At 43.0% G+C, this 16746-nt stretch overlaps 1 protein-coding gene across 1 annotated transcript; it reads left to right on the top strand.

The window, feature by feature from the left end:
- Positions 1–2033: 2033 nt before the first annotated feature.
- On the top strand, positions 2034–16743 carry sh2d3a (SH2 domain containing 3A). Its single transcript, XM_068588650.1, is given in 19 exon segments — positions 2034–2096; positions 2316–2407; positions 2520–2637; positions 3597–3655; positions 3762–3919; positions 8042–8081; positions 8239–8355; positions 8701–8844; positions 9555–9890; positions 9892–10033; positions 10700–10819; positions 11466–11623; positions 11787–12011; positions 13052–13213; positions 13325–13440; positions 14089–14260; positions 14841–14952; positions 15069–15254; positions 16065–16743. Coding segments are annotated over 18 exon segments (2649 nt in total). The 5' UTR covers positions 2034–2096; positions 2316–2317; the 3' UTR covers positions 16259–16743.
- Positions 16744–16746: the final 3 nt, after the last annotated feature.

The following is a 16746-nucleotide window of genomic DNA, read 5'->3' as shown; positions in this document are numbered from 1 at the left end:
CCAAGAAATCACATAGAATAGGAGAGTCTGTGTGTTTGTGCAGTGCAAAAAGAGAGTTTATCAAAAGATAATTGTGTTGCAGGGGGAACTATGTTATTTAGACCACAAGCCTCCAATGTGGTAGAATTACCTCCTCAGTTGATGCAACTTGTGATTTAGGTTTGTGGAGCTCATATGCATCATTTAAAAAGGCACCAAGTTGAAAGTTTCTTCACAAAGATCCATTTTTGTGTCGCTACACAATGTAAAGTTAAATTTACAAAAAAAAAATGAGGTAAGTGACTGCATAAAATACATTTAAAATATGACTTATTCTTAATGATTGAGTTCCCAACGGTAGCATACTTACAATTATCTACCTGACAAACAGCAAGAACATAAACATTTTAATGGGGGGGAAGTTTTGTGCATTATCTATAAAGTATAGATGTGTACTTTTACTCTTGGAACTGTAAGTACGGTATCTCATTCACTCGTCTGAATGGCAGATTTATGAGTTTTACCTTTTCAATGTCCAGAGCATAAATGATTCAACCAAACTCACAAATTGTATATTCCTCAAAAATTAAAATAGATGTTGCTATTTTAGAAGCACAAGATATCGATGGAGTGCAAAATTACTATTCTTAAGTTGCAGACTTTTCTGCAGAGGAAAGGGTGTGTAAATATTCCTCCACTGAAGCGTGACATTTCAAAATATAGACAAGAGATGCAATCAAGCGGGAAGAGGAGCCTTTACAGCCGTGATTGATGATTGAGGGGTGCACTTTTTTATTTATTTATTGCTGTCTAACGTATTTGACACAAACCTTTTCACTTCCCTGCATCTTCCCAAAAGACATCATAATGACATTAGAATGAAAATAGAAAGGAGATTGTGTTATAGCTTTCAACCTCGTACGGGATTCTTAATCTTTTTTTTTTTTTTTTTTACCAATTCCCGAGTGATACAACATTATTTAAATTTACCAAATCTGTGCAGCAAATGGTATCAACTGAGAAATTCTGCAAATACCTCAGAGACCTAACTATGCATGGAGATGGCCTTCATCTATTTCCATCACAATGTACAAAGCCATTTTACACGTTCACCAGTTATTTTATTGAATTCATACATTTTTGTTCCTGATGAATAACCACAACAACTTGACACACACACACACACACACACACACACACACACACACACACACACACACACACACACACACACACACACACAGCAGAGCTGAATCTCAGCTCAATCTTGCAGCTTTCAGTTGACGGTCCTAAAGATCCCCGGTTCCCTCTCAACAAAACATACCAACAAAAATAATGTGGTTCTCTAAGAGTTAAAGGGGCCTTACAGGGATTAAGTATTGTACATACATGAAGTTATGGGGGCCTGTGGGAGATAGATGAACAAGAAATAGCCAAAATGGATGCAGTGTATACTGAGATATCCTAACTGTTAGACCCCTATACACTCCCTGTCTCGTAAAAACCTACGTCACCAAATATACAAAACAACTTCATTTAGCCTGAGTGGTAATCCTCATGGAGATTCAATCCTATGTCACTTCTTAGTTCAACACCAGGTGTCAGCCTTGTTCATGTCATTGTTTTTCCTTCACTACTGTATCTCCTGACATTTAGACTGCCCGGACACACCACAGCGCATGCATGCCCAACTTTGACTTGACATGTCGCCTAACAGTCTTACATTTTCAAATCCCCCATTCTTGTTTTTCTGAACTCTATCTCTCCATCTCTCCCTCTCGTGACAGGCCTCGACCTGCCCTCTCCGCCTCCCGAGCGCTCATGCTAATTCCTGCGCTGTGATTCGCTGTGGTCTGCGGGACGCTGTGTGCCCACTGCGCAACGTGATTGGCCTTTTGAGAGACCCTGCAGGTTCGAGAAGGGGAGCGGGGCTTCCACCGTTAACCACCATGAGAGAGCGAGAGTCAGTTGCAACTCAAGATCAGAGCAGCAGCTGCAAAGGTGGAAGGAACCCCCGAGGGAAAGTGAGACGAGAAAGAAGCATTATGAGATAGAAATATTACAAGGAGGAAAAGAGGAGTGAAATCCCAGTGGGCCTCGGTGGACCCCGCAAACAGGTAGGTGCCACATACTGTAGCGGCCGCCAATGCAAACACCAGGGCTCTGCTTATTTGTCTGGTTGGCGGATTTCCTACAGTGAGCTGATGTCACTTTACTCTTTCATTAGTACTTTACTCAGAAACGTCTGGTGAAAAAACAAAACATGTACAAGCATGTGTGTGTTAGTGTGTGTGTGCTGGTATGTGACCAGTGTCTTCCCTGCTTCTACTGTTCAGACATGAATAATCGCTCCATCGCCTGGTGGCTGAAACAGATCGGCCTGCCCCAGTACATCAAGGCACTAGAAGGAGAATATTATGGGCTGGAGGTATGCGAATGTGTAAAATGCGTCTGTGTGCGCTCGTTAAAGATCTCCAATCTTCATAACCCTCAATTACTCTTTATGGCCTCCCACTGTCCCTGTTTTTGTTTCTCTCCAGGGTTTGCTGAGTGTGACGGACGGAGAGCTGAAGGATTCAGGGGTGGAGGATGCGGCACACAGGGAGACCATCCTCCATCAACTCTCAAGACACCGGCAGAGTCTGGAGCCGAACTCTGGTGATAATCACATATTCAAAAATGTTATGAAAATGTTCTAATTCACTGTTAATCAAGTGGAAACATATTGCAGTGTATTGCATCTTGGCACTACAAAGTGACTAAAAGTAAACACATTCATATTTTTGCATGATCCTATGACATTTCCTGCATCAGCCGGTCAAAATTTGAAGTTGTCGAAGTCTTTTGTTTATGACCTGCAAAACAAACAACAAAATGTAACTCATCAGTCTCAGATGTACTTTGTGTTTAGTGGTAATTTAGTGGAACTAAGATGGTTCACATTCGACAAAGTACAGCCTCGGAGAGATTGTACTTTGGCAGATTATTATATTTGTAGACGCTAACATAGCCTTCCATACAACAGTTCTCCTTAAAAGGAGCAATCTCCAAGACTTTACATTATGCCCCTTTAAATTAAATAGTCTAAAATTGTCAATTTTCATTTCAAATACAACTAAAAAGACAAATAATCTGGGTTACAGACACATTTAGGTCAGTTCTTTACAGTTTTTAAGTTAGATACACAGCCCTATTGACAATAATTCATGCTTAGAACTGACACTTTTTACACACCTGTTTATTAAGTCAAAACGTTTTAGTAAAATGTATTTTTGTCCCTGCTTAAAAGTGATTTAAAGAATTTAAATGTAAAAATCTTGAGAGTAAGGCCTGAATGAATGGCGATTTAGCGTATTTTCTACACACACAAATTAAAGGAATAGTTAAACATTTTGGGAAATATGCTTATTAGCTTAGTGACTAGAAACAGGTGAACTCATCTGGCGAAACAAAAACTACCAGAACTTCAAAATATCACCAATTAAATTGTGACATCTTTTGTTTCGGCTTCCTATCTAACGGATCAACGTAAGAGTGGCACGTACTTTCTCTTCCTAAACTCTGCAGGACAGCAAACGTCAAAGTATTTCTATTAAAATGTCCCCTTGTCCTCGCAGGTGTGCAAGTGGAGCGCAGGGTGAGCCGGAAGTACTCCCTGGGATCGTCCATGGATCTGGTGAGTCCGCTAAGTCGACTGTAACACCTCCAGCACTTTAAACGAATAAATAAAACGATGCCATCATCACGGAAACACTGTTTGGGCCTCGACCGTTCCCCTGCAGGTGAAGCCGAGGAAGGACCTGTTTCGTCAGAGCGTGTTGCCCCGCCTCCAGCGCGCGGATAAGAAACACCGCCACTCCGACTCCTGCTCCCAGCTCCGCCCACTGACCGAGGACAACGCTGTCAGCGAGGCAGAGCGCTGTCAGGATAGCAAACGCAGGTAAGATGTGTGTGTGTGCGCGTGTGTGTGTGTGTGTGTGCATCTGCATGTGTGTGACCCACTTTCTCCAGGTTCACATTTGGCTAATAATCAACTCGTGCCTCATAAAATGAGTTTGTAAGGTGAAGTTCACTCCCTGGATAAAGTGAATGAAATGTCTTTAAGGATATAGAAGGACATCATGGTTTGTACGTTGCTTACTTCTATAGACCAGGAGAACAGCTGCTTTCTGGTGACTAACACAGTAAACAACACACCTTGGGACTTTGATATTTTGGTCACACTTCCTCCCCAGTGAGCAGTGGAGGGCTGAGTGACAAAGGCCATAATGAGCCTTTGGAAGTTGTTAATCTTGAAGTCGCCCTTAAAAAGGAAGGTTTATTGCAGGCTCTCTTTCAGCATTAAAGGGCCAGTTCACCTAAATTACAAAAGGACATGTTCATTGTCAGTCTCTCCCTGGTGCTACTGAACCATGCAGAGAGTTTTGGCTTCATGTGCTCTGGTTCAGAGGGGAATGAATGAAGTGGTTACAATTCAGTTTGTGGTCCTGTAAGAACTGAAAATGTACAGCGACTCCCGAAAACAGTGTTCCAGTTTATTTTGTCTGACCAACCAAATCCTCAGAATGTAGATTGCAACAAGCTAATATTTGCATTTCTGCTTAAAATTACTTTTTTCTGTCGATCATTTAAAGAGAAGAACTTTTTCACAACTGCAGGTCGACAGGTGCATGCGTACACAGGAGCAGGATCTGAAGTAATGGTGTTCAGCATTTAATACAACATTTGTTCAGCTCAAGGACAATTTCTATTTTCTCAAAGTTGAGCATCTTGTTTGAAAAACATATATTGAAGTGCTCAGATTGTTATAAAGAGCAGAAAACATGACCAGGATCTATTTTAGAATGAACCTTTTGAACTTACGGCAAGAAATGTCCATACAGGTTCTGGTTAGGGCCGTGTTATGCTTTTTCACTGCACATAAAACCCAAATTATCTTCATGGCTATAGTAATCTATAATAATAATTATAGTATAATATAATAAGTAAGTGAACCAACACTGTGGCTGCCCTTTAATTTAGTTTTAAAAGGTGTTTCCTTTCATACATAATTGAGTTATACAACCGAAGAGTACTATAAGTGTATAAATGGAGGCTGGCTGTCAGGTTCAGGCACATCTCAGCTCACCAGACACTAAACCATGAATACTAAAAGCTTGTAACCCAAACATGTTGGGCTAAGAGAAGTAGCTAGTCCCGGTCCCCAGGGCGCTCTCTGATTGGCTGAGAGACGTTCGAATCCAGGTGAACAGTTAAACACGCCTAACAGATTCATATCAATGCGCGGTACTAAACTCGCGGCAGCTTTTCAAAACCGAAGAGAGAACACAATTACAAATTATCATTAACAGAAAATTACTGACGATTAAAACATTAAAATGGTGGGAATTGGTGCGGCTGCCTGCAGGCGGTGCTTCAGTGAACGTGACGTGTTTAACAGCGCGTGTTGGGCAATCGTTTCTTGTTTAATGCGTGTCAGAAAACATGAAGTCAGATTAACATGTCACCGTTTGAAGAGGCCAGTGTAAATCAGTGCCATGTGTCGGGATTTACGGGCACAATTGCCGCTCCGCGCAGCCACCTACCGTTCAATGCGGACTGCCGCCAGGTGATGCCGTTAGCTCGGCTGTTGTGTGTCGGTATCCGAGGAATGCCGAGCAGATAGCCGGGTTTCAGCACCGGGGCCCGGGGGTGGTGGAGGTGAGGGGGGGGGGGGGGTGAAGAGGGAGAGCTCGGGAGGACTTGTGGGAACTCGTCTGAAAACTGCGCAGAGAGAAAGGAGGGAGGAGAGGAGAGGAGAGGAGAAGAGAAGAAGGGGGGAAGCTGGGAGGAACCGACCGGGGGGGAGACGACCCAAACGTTGCAGCTCCGCAGCTGTTTGTTTGTTTGTTCGGTGCCAATTTGGACCACAAATATCGTTGAAAACAAACATGTCCGGCACGCGCGAGCTGTGAAAACGACCGACAGGTAGGACCGCTGACTTGAAGACGGTTAAAAATGTATCGTAACGTTAATTAACGCGAGACTTTGGATGTTGTTGAAGTTTTACTTTTGGTGTGCAGTATAAATAACTTTTTTTTGTGTGTGTTGTAGTTCCGACACACAAAAGCTGTTCAAATCTAACTTGTTAGTCTTTTTTTTAATGAGAAGTTAGTTGTTGTTTTTAACTTCACGTTATTACCTGAAGCACTAACGTCAACTACCTGTTGCACAATCTTGACACAGAAGAGACGCAAACGAGACCAGTTCAATGCAGTGATTACAGTTGTCTATTCGCTTTTATCTATCGGATTTAAACAAAGGAAAACCATATGTCTGGTGAAGCTTAATAAAATAGTTTGAAACCTAGATGTGGTGTCAGGTTGTGTGTCTCAATCGGTGCTGTGCAGCACATTGCTCAGGTGTTTCTGTTGCGTTGCCTGGACCAACGCCCCTCAAACAGGATGTTGCACGTAACCTCGTAATTTATCTGAATGTCTGTGTTTTTATGTGTGTCTGGCAGTGTTGTGGCTTATTTAATTGTTAACAGCTAAAACAGTTGCAATTTTACTCGCAGAACAATGTATTACGACACACTATGGTACTTTTATGAAGGGATACTGTTGAGTTTTTTTCAAATGGGTTGTTTCAACTTTTTATGGTCTTTTGGTGTTGCTATTTTACAATAATGCCATGTATTTAATTATTATACAACATTTAATTGACTTTTTCCTGATACTCTTGACACTTAACATGACGATTTAGGTCAGTAAAAACTATCCACCCAGCACAATACAAGACCAGAATACTATTGTAGAGTATAGCTATGAATTGACTTTAAAAAGCAAATCAATGTTCTTTTCAAAATGTGCTGTTTTTCTTTTTTATGTGATAGTAAACTGAATATATTTGGGTTTGTTAGTCAGACAAAATAAGACACAGCCTGGGGGTTATAGCACAACTGTAGCTACAGTAAGATTAAGGACACCAAGGTAATGTTCTTGTTATTTATAAACGTATGGAGGTTTTAACAACCTTGGGGGACTGACTTGCCGAGTCATTCCTGTATTTTTAGACTTAATGAGATCAAAAACGCAGTATTTTTCTACTAAAAATGGATTTCTGGTTGCATTGAGGAGGTTTTGAAACAGTTTGGATATGTGATGCTAAGCCTATAAACTTAAACACAATTAGTTTCTAGGCCATTAATATCTAGATAACCTTTAAAGAACAGCTCTAAATCTTGCTGATGAATATAGAAAAACAAGATTTTTATTATTGAGACTTTTGTTTTAGTGTCTGAAGGACTCATGACCTCCAATATTTCTTATCTCTTGGAATGAGTCTGTCTGTGTGATAACAGGCGGCCTGGTTATGGTTGGCTTTATTAAGGAAAAGTGAGTTTATGGGGTTTATATTTACAGCATCACAGCCTCCAAAATGACCGTAAAGTTGAATCGGCACCATTCTGAAACCGTTTTAACCAATGCTAAACATCATAACCCTCAACAATGTAGGATTTATTGCACTGTGTTTTATGCGAAATTGGCAAATTAGTGTAATCACAATCATCAAAGTGTGTGCTTGTGTTTTGCTTCAGTGCATGTTGTATAATGATGAGTTGTATTTGGGGTCAAAGCAGGGTAAACAAGTAAAAGTCACGCCACTGTTTGTGCATTTCCCTCCAGCAATCCCTGAGCACACGATTTGTTCCACATTGTTAACCCACAGCGAGAGGCAGACGTAGATGTAGATGTGCTAGAGTGGCTCATGTGACGGCTGAGGGTTATCTAGTCGGTCCGCCCTGCTGTGAGTTCTGTGAGCTGTTCATCTGTTAGCCTTGTGTTTACAGAAACAGGAAGGTGGAAGCTTAGGGAGGAAGGAAGGAGGAAAAAGAGGCACGCTATTAAAAGGCCCTCTGTCTTTTTTGTGTGTGGTGTTAATGACGAATCAAGACCTTGGCAGTGGCCTTCCATCCCTTTGCTATTCGTGTTGGAAAAGGAAAACATTGCACCGTTATCTGTGACTCCCTATTGTTGAGGTTAGAAGCTCCAAAATCATCTCTTCCCTCTTGTTTTTCCAGCAAGAGGAGGAGCGTCAGCGCATACCTCAGCCAGCTGAAGGTAAGAGGTTAAGCGTTCGGCTTCTCCGTCTCTCACAAGCCCTCTCTGGCTGCCTCTTTTTTTTTAATTCTTCATATTTTCCTTATTTCAACATGTGAGCAAAGAAAACATGCAGGGTAACCCGTACGTGTCATGGTCTCTGCGCCGTGCGTTGCAGGTGTTCGGCGGTCGGAGAGACATGGACTCATTAAAGAAGGAGCTGGAGGAGGAGCTGAAGCTCAGCACCGACGACCCGACGAGCCACGCGTGGTTCCACGGACCGCTGAGCCGAGAGGTGCTCAAAGGACCATAGTGTTCTCGCTGTGTTCATCCTTCAAAAGCACATTGTTATTCTCACAAATTAAAGGAACAGATCAACTGCTATTTGGGAAATGCACTGTTTGACTTTGTCGCTCATTGTCAGATAAGGGGATTAACTCCACTCTCACATCTATGGACTTAAGACAGAGCCAGGCTAGCTGTTTCCCCTTAGCATTTATGCTAAGATAAGATAACTGGCTGGTGGCTCAGGTTTCATACACAGTTGATTTGGTACACATAGCTAAAACTACCACCGTCCTGCAGTAAGTCCTACCTTCACGAAGGCGTTGATCAGCTTTACCTGCTGATTTGTCTCCAGGCTGCCGAGTCTTTGTTTGAGAGGGACGGAGACTTCCTGGTCCGAGACTCCACCTCTTCCCCCGGCGACTACGTTTTGAGCTGCTTCTGGAAGGACGGGCCCTTGCACTTTAAGATTATACGAGTGATCCTTCGTCCCAAAAAGGTATGTTTAATTTATGCTACTCCATGTGCTGCAAGGGTGGATAGTGGATTAATTATTGCAATTATTTAGAGAGCTCCAATGCCAACTTTTCATTGGTCTCAGCTTCTTCAAGGTGAGGATCTTTTTGCATTTTACATCACTGGTTATTTGATCTTCATTGGTGTTTGAGTTTTGTTTCGACAAAACAGGCATTTTGCAGTCACCTTGGGGCTCTGGGAATTCACAATTGTCTCTTTTTCTAGACTAAACAAGGCTTCAAATCTGAAAAAAATCCTAACTATTTAATATTTAAAGCAAGTACATTGTAAATAGATTGTATTTGCAAATCATCAAACCCCAAAACAATCTTTTTCTTTATCAAACATTCACCTGTGTGTTGTTTTGAAAAAGTTGTAGCAGCTGTCGGCTTTGATTCCCACTTATTTTTGGAATAAAGGACTCAAATGGATGTTTGTACAAAATAATATAATCAAAACATCCATCGTAACTCCTCAAATCACATCTGCAGTATAATCTGTTTCTCCACCGTTGATCTGTATGTTTTAATCTCTGTCTCAAAATACACACTGCACATATACTCAAATATAAAATATGGTGCACTATTGCCCTCTGAGTAAAGTATCTGTTCCTAAAAATGATGCATTTTGTTGTTCTGTTCCTGTAGAAGCTCTGCTTGATGTATTGTGTGTGTGCCTCCGTCTGTGTGACAGGGCTACTCTCGGGAGCTGTTCCAGTTTGAGGAGGATCGCTTCGACAATGTTCCCGCTCTGATCCGGTTCTATGTGGGCGGGCGTCGGCCCATCTCCCAGGCCTCTGGCGCCGTGGTCTTTCACCCAATCACACGAACCCTTCCTCTGCGTGTCATCCTGGAGCGGCATGGAGAGCCCACCACCACCACCACCAGCAGCAGCAGTAGTGGCGGTGATGGGAAAGACAAACACAATCAAGCCGACAAAAGGCGCAGCTTGAGTTCGGCACACAACGACGTGCTGCAGGCCGTCAATCCGCTGCTGAGGTGGGAGGAAGTCTACGGAAAGGTCGTCCAGTTCACGTCCACAAATTCAAATGAATGTTCTCAAGACATTTGTCTTTCTGCGCGGCAGGAGCGGAAGTCAGCCCGCGAACTTGGAGAACGTCGGACGCAGACCTTCGCTTCAGTCCGCGCAGTCCGACAGCAACCTACGAACTGGTACGTTGCACATGCTCGCCTGTCGCCGCTAACCCCCCGAAATTGGAAACGATCATCTTGTCGCTGCAGCCCTCCGGGGCCGTCACGCCGCAGGGCGTCTCGCTTGTGGCTCGTGTGGAGCTCTTCTTATATATTTAAACACCAGGTCTATTTTTGTCGCAGCAGCTCGTATCTCTGAAGCATGAAATTCACTTTTAAATGTATACAGTTGACTTTTTTTCTTTCTTTCTTTGTCAATATGTCCCAGTTTTACCTCCTGCTCTGTTCGGGGAACACAGATATAAGATGAAGATAGGAGAATCTCATCTTCATCTTGTATCTAGTTAACACAAGTTAAGTACAGCCACAAAGGATCTGTTGCCACGTTGAATATATAAAAATATCAGGGGAACAACTTTCGAACACGTGGCTGCAGAAAACCTCAGAAAGACATTCGAGTTGTCACGACTGAGCTGTGGAGCAAACCCGAAACGCATCCAGTGCTCATTTGTGGTCAATCCTTCTGTCCGCGTGGTTGGCCTGAATTGTATTTCCAGAATTGATTTGAGGGTTTTTTTTTTAAAAAGCGTGAAGCCAAACCATCATCAGAGCACGAGAGAAAAAAAAAAGAGAAACGGGATTCTGCGACGTCTTTTCAACTCCCCGCTGTCGCTCTTCCTCGTCCAGGCGTCCCACAGGACACGCCTTCGAAGAACACCGCCCCCGCCCCCATCTCCCCGGTGTTTCGCACAGGCAGCGAACCCCTGCTGAGCCCCCGGCCGCGACACGCACGCCCCGCCCACCCAGGTGACGAGCACACAGACTTGTATTATTTCATGGTCAGGTGAAAGGGAGGCCGACGGCAGATGGTTATCGCACAGCACACGCTTCTGTCTGGCACAGTGTGTGGGTTTGAGTAACCTGAAGGAAGTTCTCCTTCTGCGATGGATATCTCGTGTGGAGAGGCACTTTGGACAGAACTTAGAGCGTGGGAAATAAAACGCTTTATTTTAAGGGTCTGATCCTGATTAAAGGGTCTCAGTTTGAAGTAATTTCCTTGAAAGAAGCATGCCATTTACATAAAATATAATTGAACAGCTAATTATATGAAATGCTTAAAAATTGAACCAAAAATGAAAAAGGCCTCCTTTTTTTTCCTTTTGAATGGGTGGAGGTGTTTTATGATTTTACAATCTTAGTATTTCTAACATCCTGGTTATGGCTTTGGTGCTTGGTGCAGAAGGGACTAGTTACAGGTCAGAAACAGACACACAACAGTGATAACAACATCCTGCTGTGTGTTCTGACTAATCCCCTTGAACCTTTCTGAAACCCAACTTGTGAGTGTGTTATGAGTCAGCAGCTTAAAAGTCGCAGCACCGTCGCAGCGCCTCCTCTAAATCAGGAGCCGGCCAATGACACGGACGCATAACTCCCTCCTGCGGCCCTGCAGGTGGTGGTGTAACTCTGCGAGGCTCCGATGGACAGCTGCACCCCAGAGCTCCTCCTAAACCTCTCAGGATCTCCACAGTGTTTGCCAACAGCGTCCCTCCCCCGCCCACCGGCCGGGTCGTTGACCCCTCCTCTTTCTACGATGAGCTGGTCATCCAGGTAAAGAAGTCATCGCAAGTCACCGCTCGGCTGGTCGTCTTTTATGCGTCACCTTTCCTTGTATTCGGGAGGTGGAGGAAAGGAGGGGGAGGGGTTGTCCTTTCCGAGACAGCTTGGAAATCCCCCTCGGGAGAGTTCATGTCCTCTCGCCGTTGTCGTCCAGGTGCCGGAGGCCCGGCGGAAAGGTCACGTGGACCGACTGCGCGCAGAGGAGAAGTGGCAGAGCCGCGCCCGCCTCACAGAGACCTCCTTCGGCTTCCTGGAGGTCCAGAAGAGCGAAGCAGCAGCAGCGGCGGTGGCGGCGGCGGCAGCATCCTCGCTGCCGCCGACGCTGCCGCAGAAGAAGACAGCGGAGGAAGCGGAAGACTGGCATTTTGAAAAGCCACATGTTTGTATAACTTTAAACATAACTTTATGTTAGCATATCTGCTTCTGTTCTTAGTAAATGTGAAGCCGATATGTTTTAAAGGATTACACGAGTGTTTCGCACGTATTGGCTTCTTAATCACAAACCATATAAACACTACCATGTTTTTCTTATTGCATGTTTTACAGTTTTAGCTTTTCAGATATTCTTTTCCTTTCGTTTCAGTCAGTCATTGTTTCTCATTCATTTCCTTATAATATATAATTAATTACAGAGCTGTTAAGTCTGCTTTAAGTTATGACAAAGTTGTGTATTGTTGTGGTGAAATAATTAGTTAATTATTCAGTCTACACCAAAATATTCAGCAAAAATTACTTTCTCAAAACGCCAAAAATCAATGGTTTCAACTTCTGTTGTGTTTACTGGATTTATTTGTCTTCTATGATATTGAACTTTAATACTTTGGGGTTTTGGACTGTTGGTCCAAAGCAGCTTTTTTTTCTAAGACATCACAAGAAATTGTGATTTTATGGACAAAAATAATTGCAAGAAAAATAATTTTGTTGAAGATGTAAATCTGAAGTTGCAGCTGTATTACCAGCAACGATAATGTCGACAAAGATACATTCAGACTTTATAATTGACAATTCAAAGTCAGCAAACAGCTTTTGATATCAAACAGTGAGTAAAGTATAAAAGATTTGTGATAAATATTCTGCTAAAGCAACTTTGATCCTGAAACAGAGTCGGAGATGATGGACGGGAATTTCCCCTCATTTTTAAAGATGATAATCATAAGAAACTGATGATGATTCTTATCTTGTAAATTAGCGGCTATGCTAATTAGCAAGATAAGAATCCTGATCAGTTTCTGATTAACACAGCTACTAATCTCCAACTAAAAAGAAACTTTGCATGTTCCTAAACTCGCATCTCCATGGACCTTTTCATTGTTTTGTATTATAATTTAGAAATAACAGTCTACATGTACAACTCTTCCCTCGCATCACAAACGGTCCGTCCCGCACCAACGATGTAATCTCCATCTCTCTCCATCACAGGTGGAGTCGGTCTCGTGTTTCCAGTTGGATCGCTTTGACTCGCTGCTCCTGCCGGAGAACAACCGGCCTCTCGAGCCCGCCGTCCTGCTGACACTCAAAGAGCTGTTCAACCGCTCGAACGCCGACCTCACCGCTCTGCACATGCTCAGTGTCGACTGCCAGGTAGCTCTCATTCGCCACAATCAATGCACAAAGTAGGATGCGACTCCACTATTCTGAATGGTTCATACTGCGTCGGTTAACATGTCATCCGTCGTGATCGACGTGTGGCAGGTGGCGCGCATCGTTGGGGTGACCGATGAGCAGAAGACCGTCATGGGAGTTGAATCGGGGCTGGAGCTCGTCACCTTACCGCACGGACGCCAGTTACGACAGGATTTGTTAGAAAGGTACGCGCAACTGACAAAGATCAAGCACAGGGTTGATTCACCCAGACAACGAAACACATTTCCTCACACGGTGGTATCCAGCCATGATGATATCTTTGTTTTAATTGCTCCAGGTATTTCAGATCATCTTGGTCCAGCCTTAGTGTCACAAAGAAAAAGCTCTTGCAGTTTTCAGTGGGACTGTTTTTCTTGGCTAAACACTATTTTTTTCAGATTATCTAGAGCAACTGGGAAATATCTATCTATCTATCTATCTATCTATCTATCTATCTATCTATCTATCTATCTATCTATCTATCTATCTATCTATCTATCTATCTATCTATCTATCTATCTATCTATCTATCTATCTATCTATCTATCTATCTATCTATATATGATTTATTTATAGAAGTTACAAAACGAGACTTAATGTACAATAGACCTCACAAATAAGGAGTGAAAGGATAATATTGAAAACTTCAGATGGTGCTTTTTTTCATGTCATTTTTAAATTCCTTGACTCGGCTACCGCACAATCATCTTAACCTCTATTGTTCTGTGGTGGATTCGAGATAGCTAGAAGGAGGAAGTGAGACCCAGACCGACTGCTTTTTACAATCTTTTACCCTCTCACCCCTCTAATGTATACATCTTTTATTTGTTTAGGCATCATCTAATATCACTGGGCATCGCTGTGGACCTCCTCGGCTGCACGGGAACTGTGAGCCAAAGGGCGACCGTTTTACACAAACTCATCTTATTGGCTCAGGCCCTGAAAGAATCGGCCCACAACCTCTACTCCTTCTCCGCTGTGATGGCGGCTCTGGAGCTGCCCCAGGTGACGTCATCATCACTAACGGATGCTTGGTTTACTAACGTGGTAACGCGGTTAAATGAAACGAGCGGCACGTGTACGTCCATAGAAACGTCGTAATATAGTATGCCATGAGAATTATCATGAGGTCATTCTATAGTATGTCATAAAACATATATTAAAGTCATAGTATGCCATCACAAATGTCTAACATGGTTAAATATGGCCTAAAAAAGTAATTGTATGGCATTTCATAAAACATTTCATTCTATAATATGCTCTTAAAAGTCATAGTATACGATATCATAAAAAGCCATAGCATGGTATGCTATCATCACTTTGTGAATAAAAAAAGTCACAGTATATAGAACCATAAAAAGTCATATGATAGTATGTATAATATATACATTAAAATATAATACTATCGGTAGTGTCGTAAACAATATATCAAAATACACTACATACCTAACAAATGCTATGTACATTAATAGTATAGTATGTCATAACAAATGTATAAAAAGTAATATTTTAGTATTAAAAAATTCATAGCATATCATGAGATGATAAATGCTTCAAAAGATAATCCGTGTACTTGTGCGTGCAGATAATGCGACTGGAGATGACGTGGCGAGCGCTGAGAAGGAACCACACGGAGACGGCGGTTTTATTTGAGAAGAAACTCAAACCCTTCATGAACCTGCTGAACGATGGCGACGGTGAGCGGCTGGAGACGCGTCGCACCGCGGCGTTCCAAACAAGTTACCCGCTTCTTCAGTAGCGAGCGTACCGCACGGCGTCTCACGCGCTCGCATGTTGTTGTTTCTCCCTGTAGACTCCGCGGTCCGCGGTGCCGTCGCGCTGCCGCACCTGGTTCCTCTGCTGAAGGCGATGGAGGGCGACGACCCGGTGGAGAACAGCGAGCGCGGCTGTCAGCTTCTCTACGACGTCCTGCAGTCGGCTCGCAGGGCCGCGCTGCACGCGCACGACTATCAGCAGCACGCGCAGTCGCTGCTCGCAGGTACACGCAGCGACGTCTTCTCTTTTTTATCAGCGGCCTCCAGTTTTTTATTTGACGTTTGTTTGTTGTACAAATGTGAGCTTCACCAATTTTCTCTTAATTGCTCAACTCGTCGTACAGGTTTTAACCTGATGAATGTAGTAACCTGTTATTAAATTAACGTGTGAGTTACAGTACTTGTTTTGAGAGAAAATTTTGGTTTTAAGCATTTTTTTTCAATCGAGAGCAAAGATTTGGAGAATTTACTTATAAACTAGACATTTGCTTGGGTAAAAAAGACACAAATAGATTTGATAATTGGCATAAATAACAACTCTAAATTGCTGTTTATGTTCTGCTGTTTGGGCTAGTTTCATTCACAAACATTTTTTTAGTTAAAAGATGAATTTCCCAAAATTTACAGATTAGCATAAATTACAAGGCTCAAATGTATCAATCCATTTTTTCGTCCAAACCTCAAATTGACAACTCAGACGATGATCCAGTGAACAGTATATGTGTTTTGCATCAGTTTATTTGAGTTAAATGTTATTTTATAGGAGCAGATTAAGGCATCATACTACACAAAGTATAGCACGTTATACTAGTATTATATACTAGTATTCTGTACACGACTTGTGAGTTTTCTTTGTACTGAAGAGAAATGTGAAAGTATGACTTCAGTGTTGTTTGAGTGATTGTTACGCTTGTACTTCCTTTCAGAGCGAGTGTGTTTACTCTACAAAGTGTGTTTTACTCAACGAGGTGACGTGTACATTGTGGAGTTGCGTAATGTTTCTAATCTGACGTCCGTCACATTTGCTTCGGCAGGAAGCTGGGAGCCGGTCCCCGAGCTGCTCGAGGCTTTCCGCACAGAGTTCGCCCTGCGGCTGTTGTGGGGTCAGTCGGGGGCGGCGGCCGACAGAGAGGAGCGCTACGAGAAGTTCGACAAGATCCTCTCCGTGCTCTCCGATAAACTGGAACCCGTGGAGATGACCCCGCGGCAACCCGACCCGCTCACCTGAGCCCGCGGGGCCCCGGTTCTGTTTGGCCGGGTGAAAAAGGTGAAAGTCAGCACTTTTTGAAAGATGAAAGGTAAATGTTTTTTAGGTGAGCCTCCTCCGAGATCACACGGACGTAAAGGAAAAGTTATTTTTGAGATGCGAGAGACTTTCAAGCTTGCAAAGGAATGAGATGTGTCGTGAGCGTGTGGAGTCGGCCCCGGGCAGTCTTTTGCTGTGAAAAGAGCAGCGATGGATTCACTAAAATGTGGAACGGTTTACCCAAAATCTAACATCGGTTAACCTCTTGAAATGTGCCTTTCTGATGCTCAGACACTGTTTTTATAATCCACACCACTCGGATACTTGAGGTTCAAAAGGATCAACATGAACACGACTAGTTCCCTGCTGCTGTGATGGACCACACACTGGGAATAGGTTTTTTTTTCAGTGTTTTTTCAATGCAATAAATGTCATATTTCTCACAAATGAAACTGTAAAGAAACAAAGTT

Source organism: Clinocottus analis, unplaced genomic scaffold, assembly GCF_023055335.1.
Source record: "Clinocottus analis isolate CAN_PGR_092001 unplaced genomic scaffold, fCliAna1.0.p SCAF_22, whole genome shotgun sequence".
Lineage (NCBI taxonomy): Eukaryota > Metazoa > Chordata > Actinopteri > Perciformes > Cottidae > Clinocottus > Clinocottus analis.
This window is presented reverse-complemented; position numbering and strand designations above follow the sequence as displayed.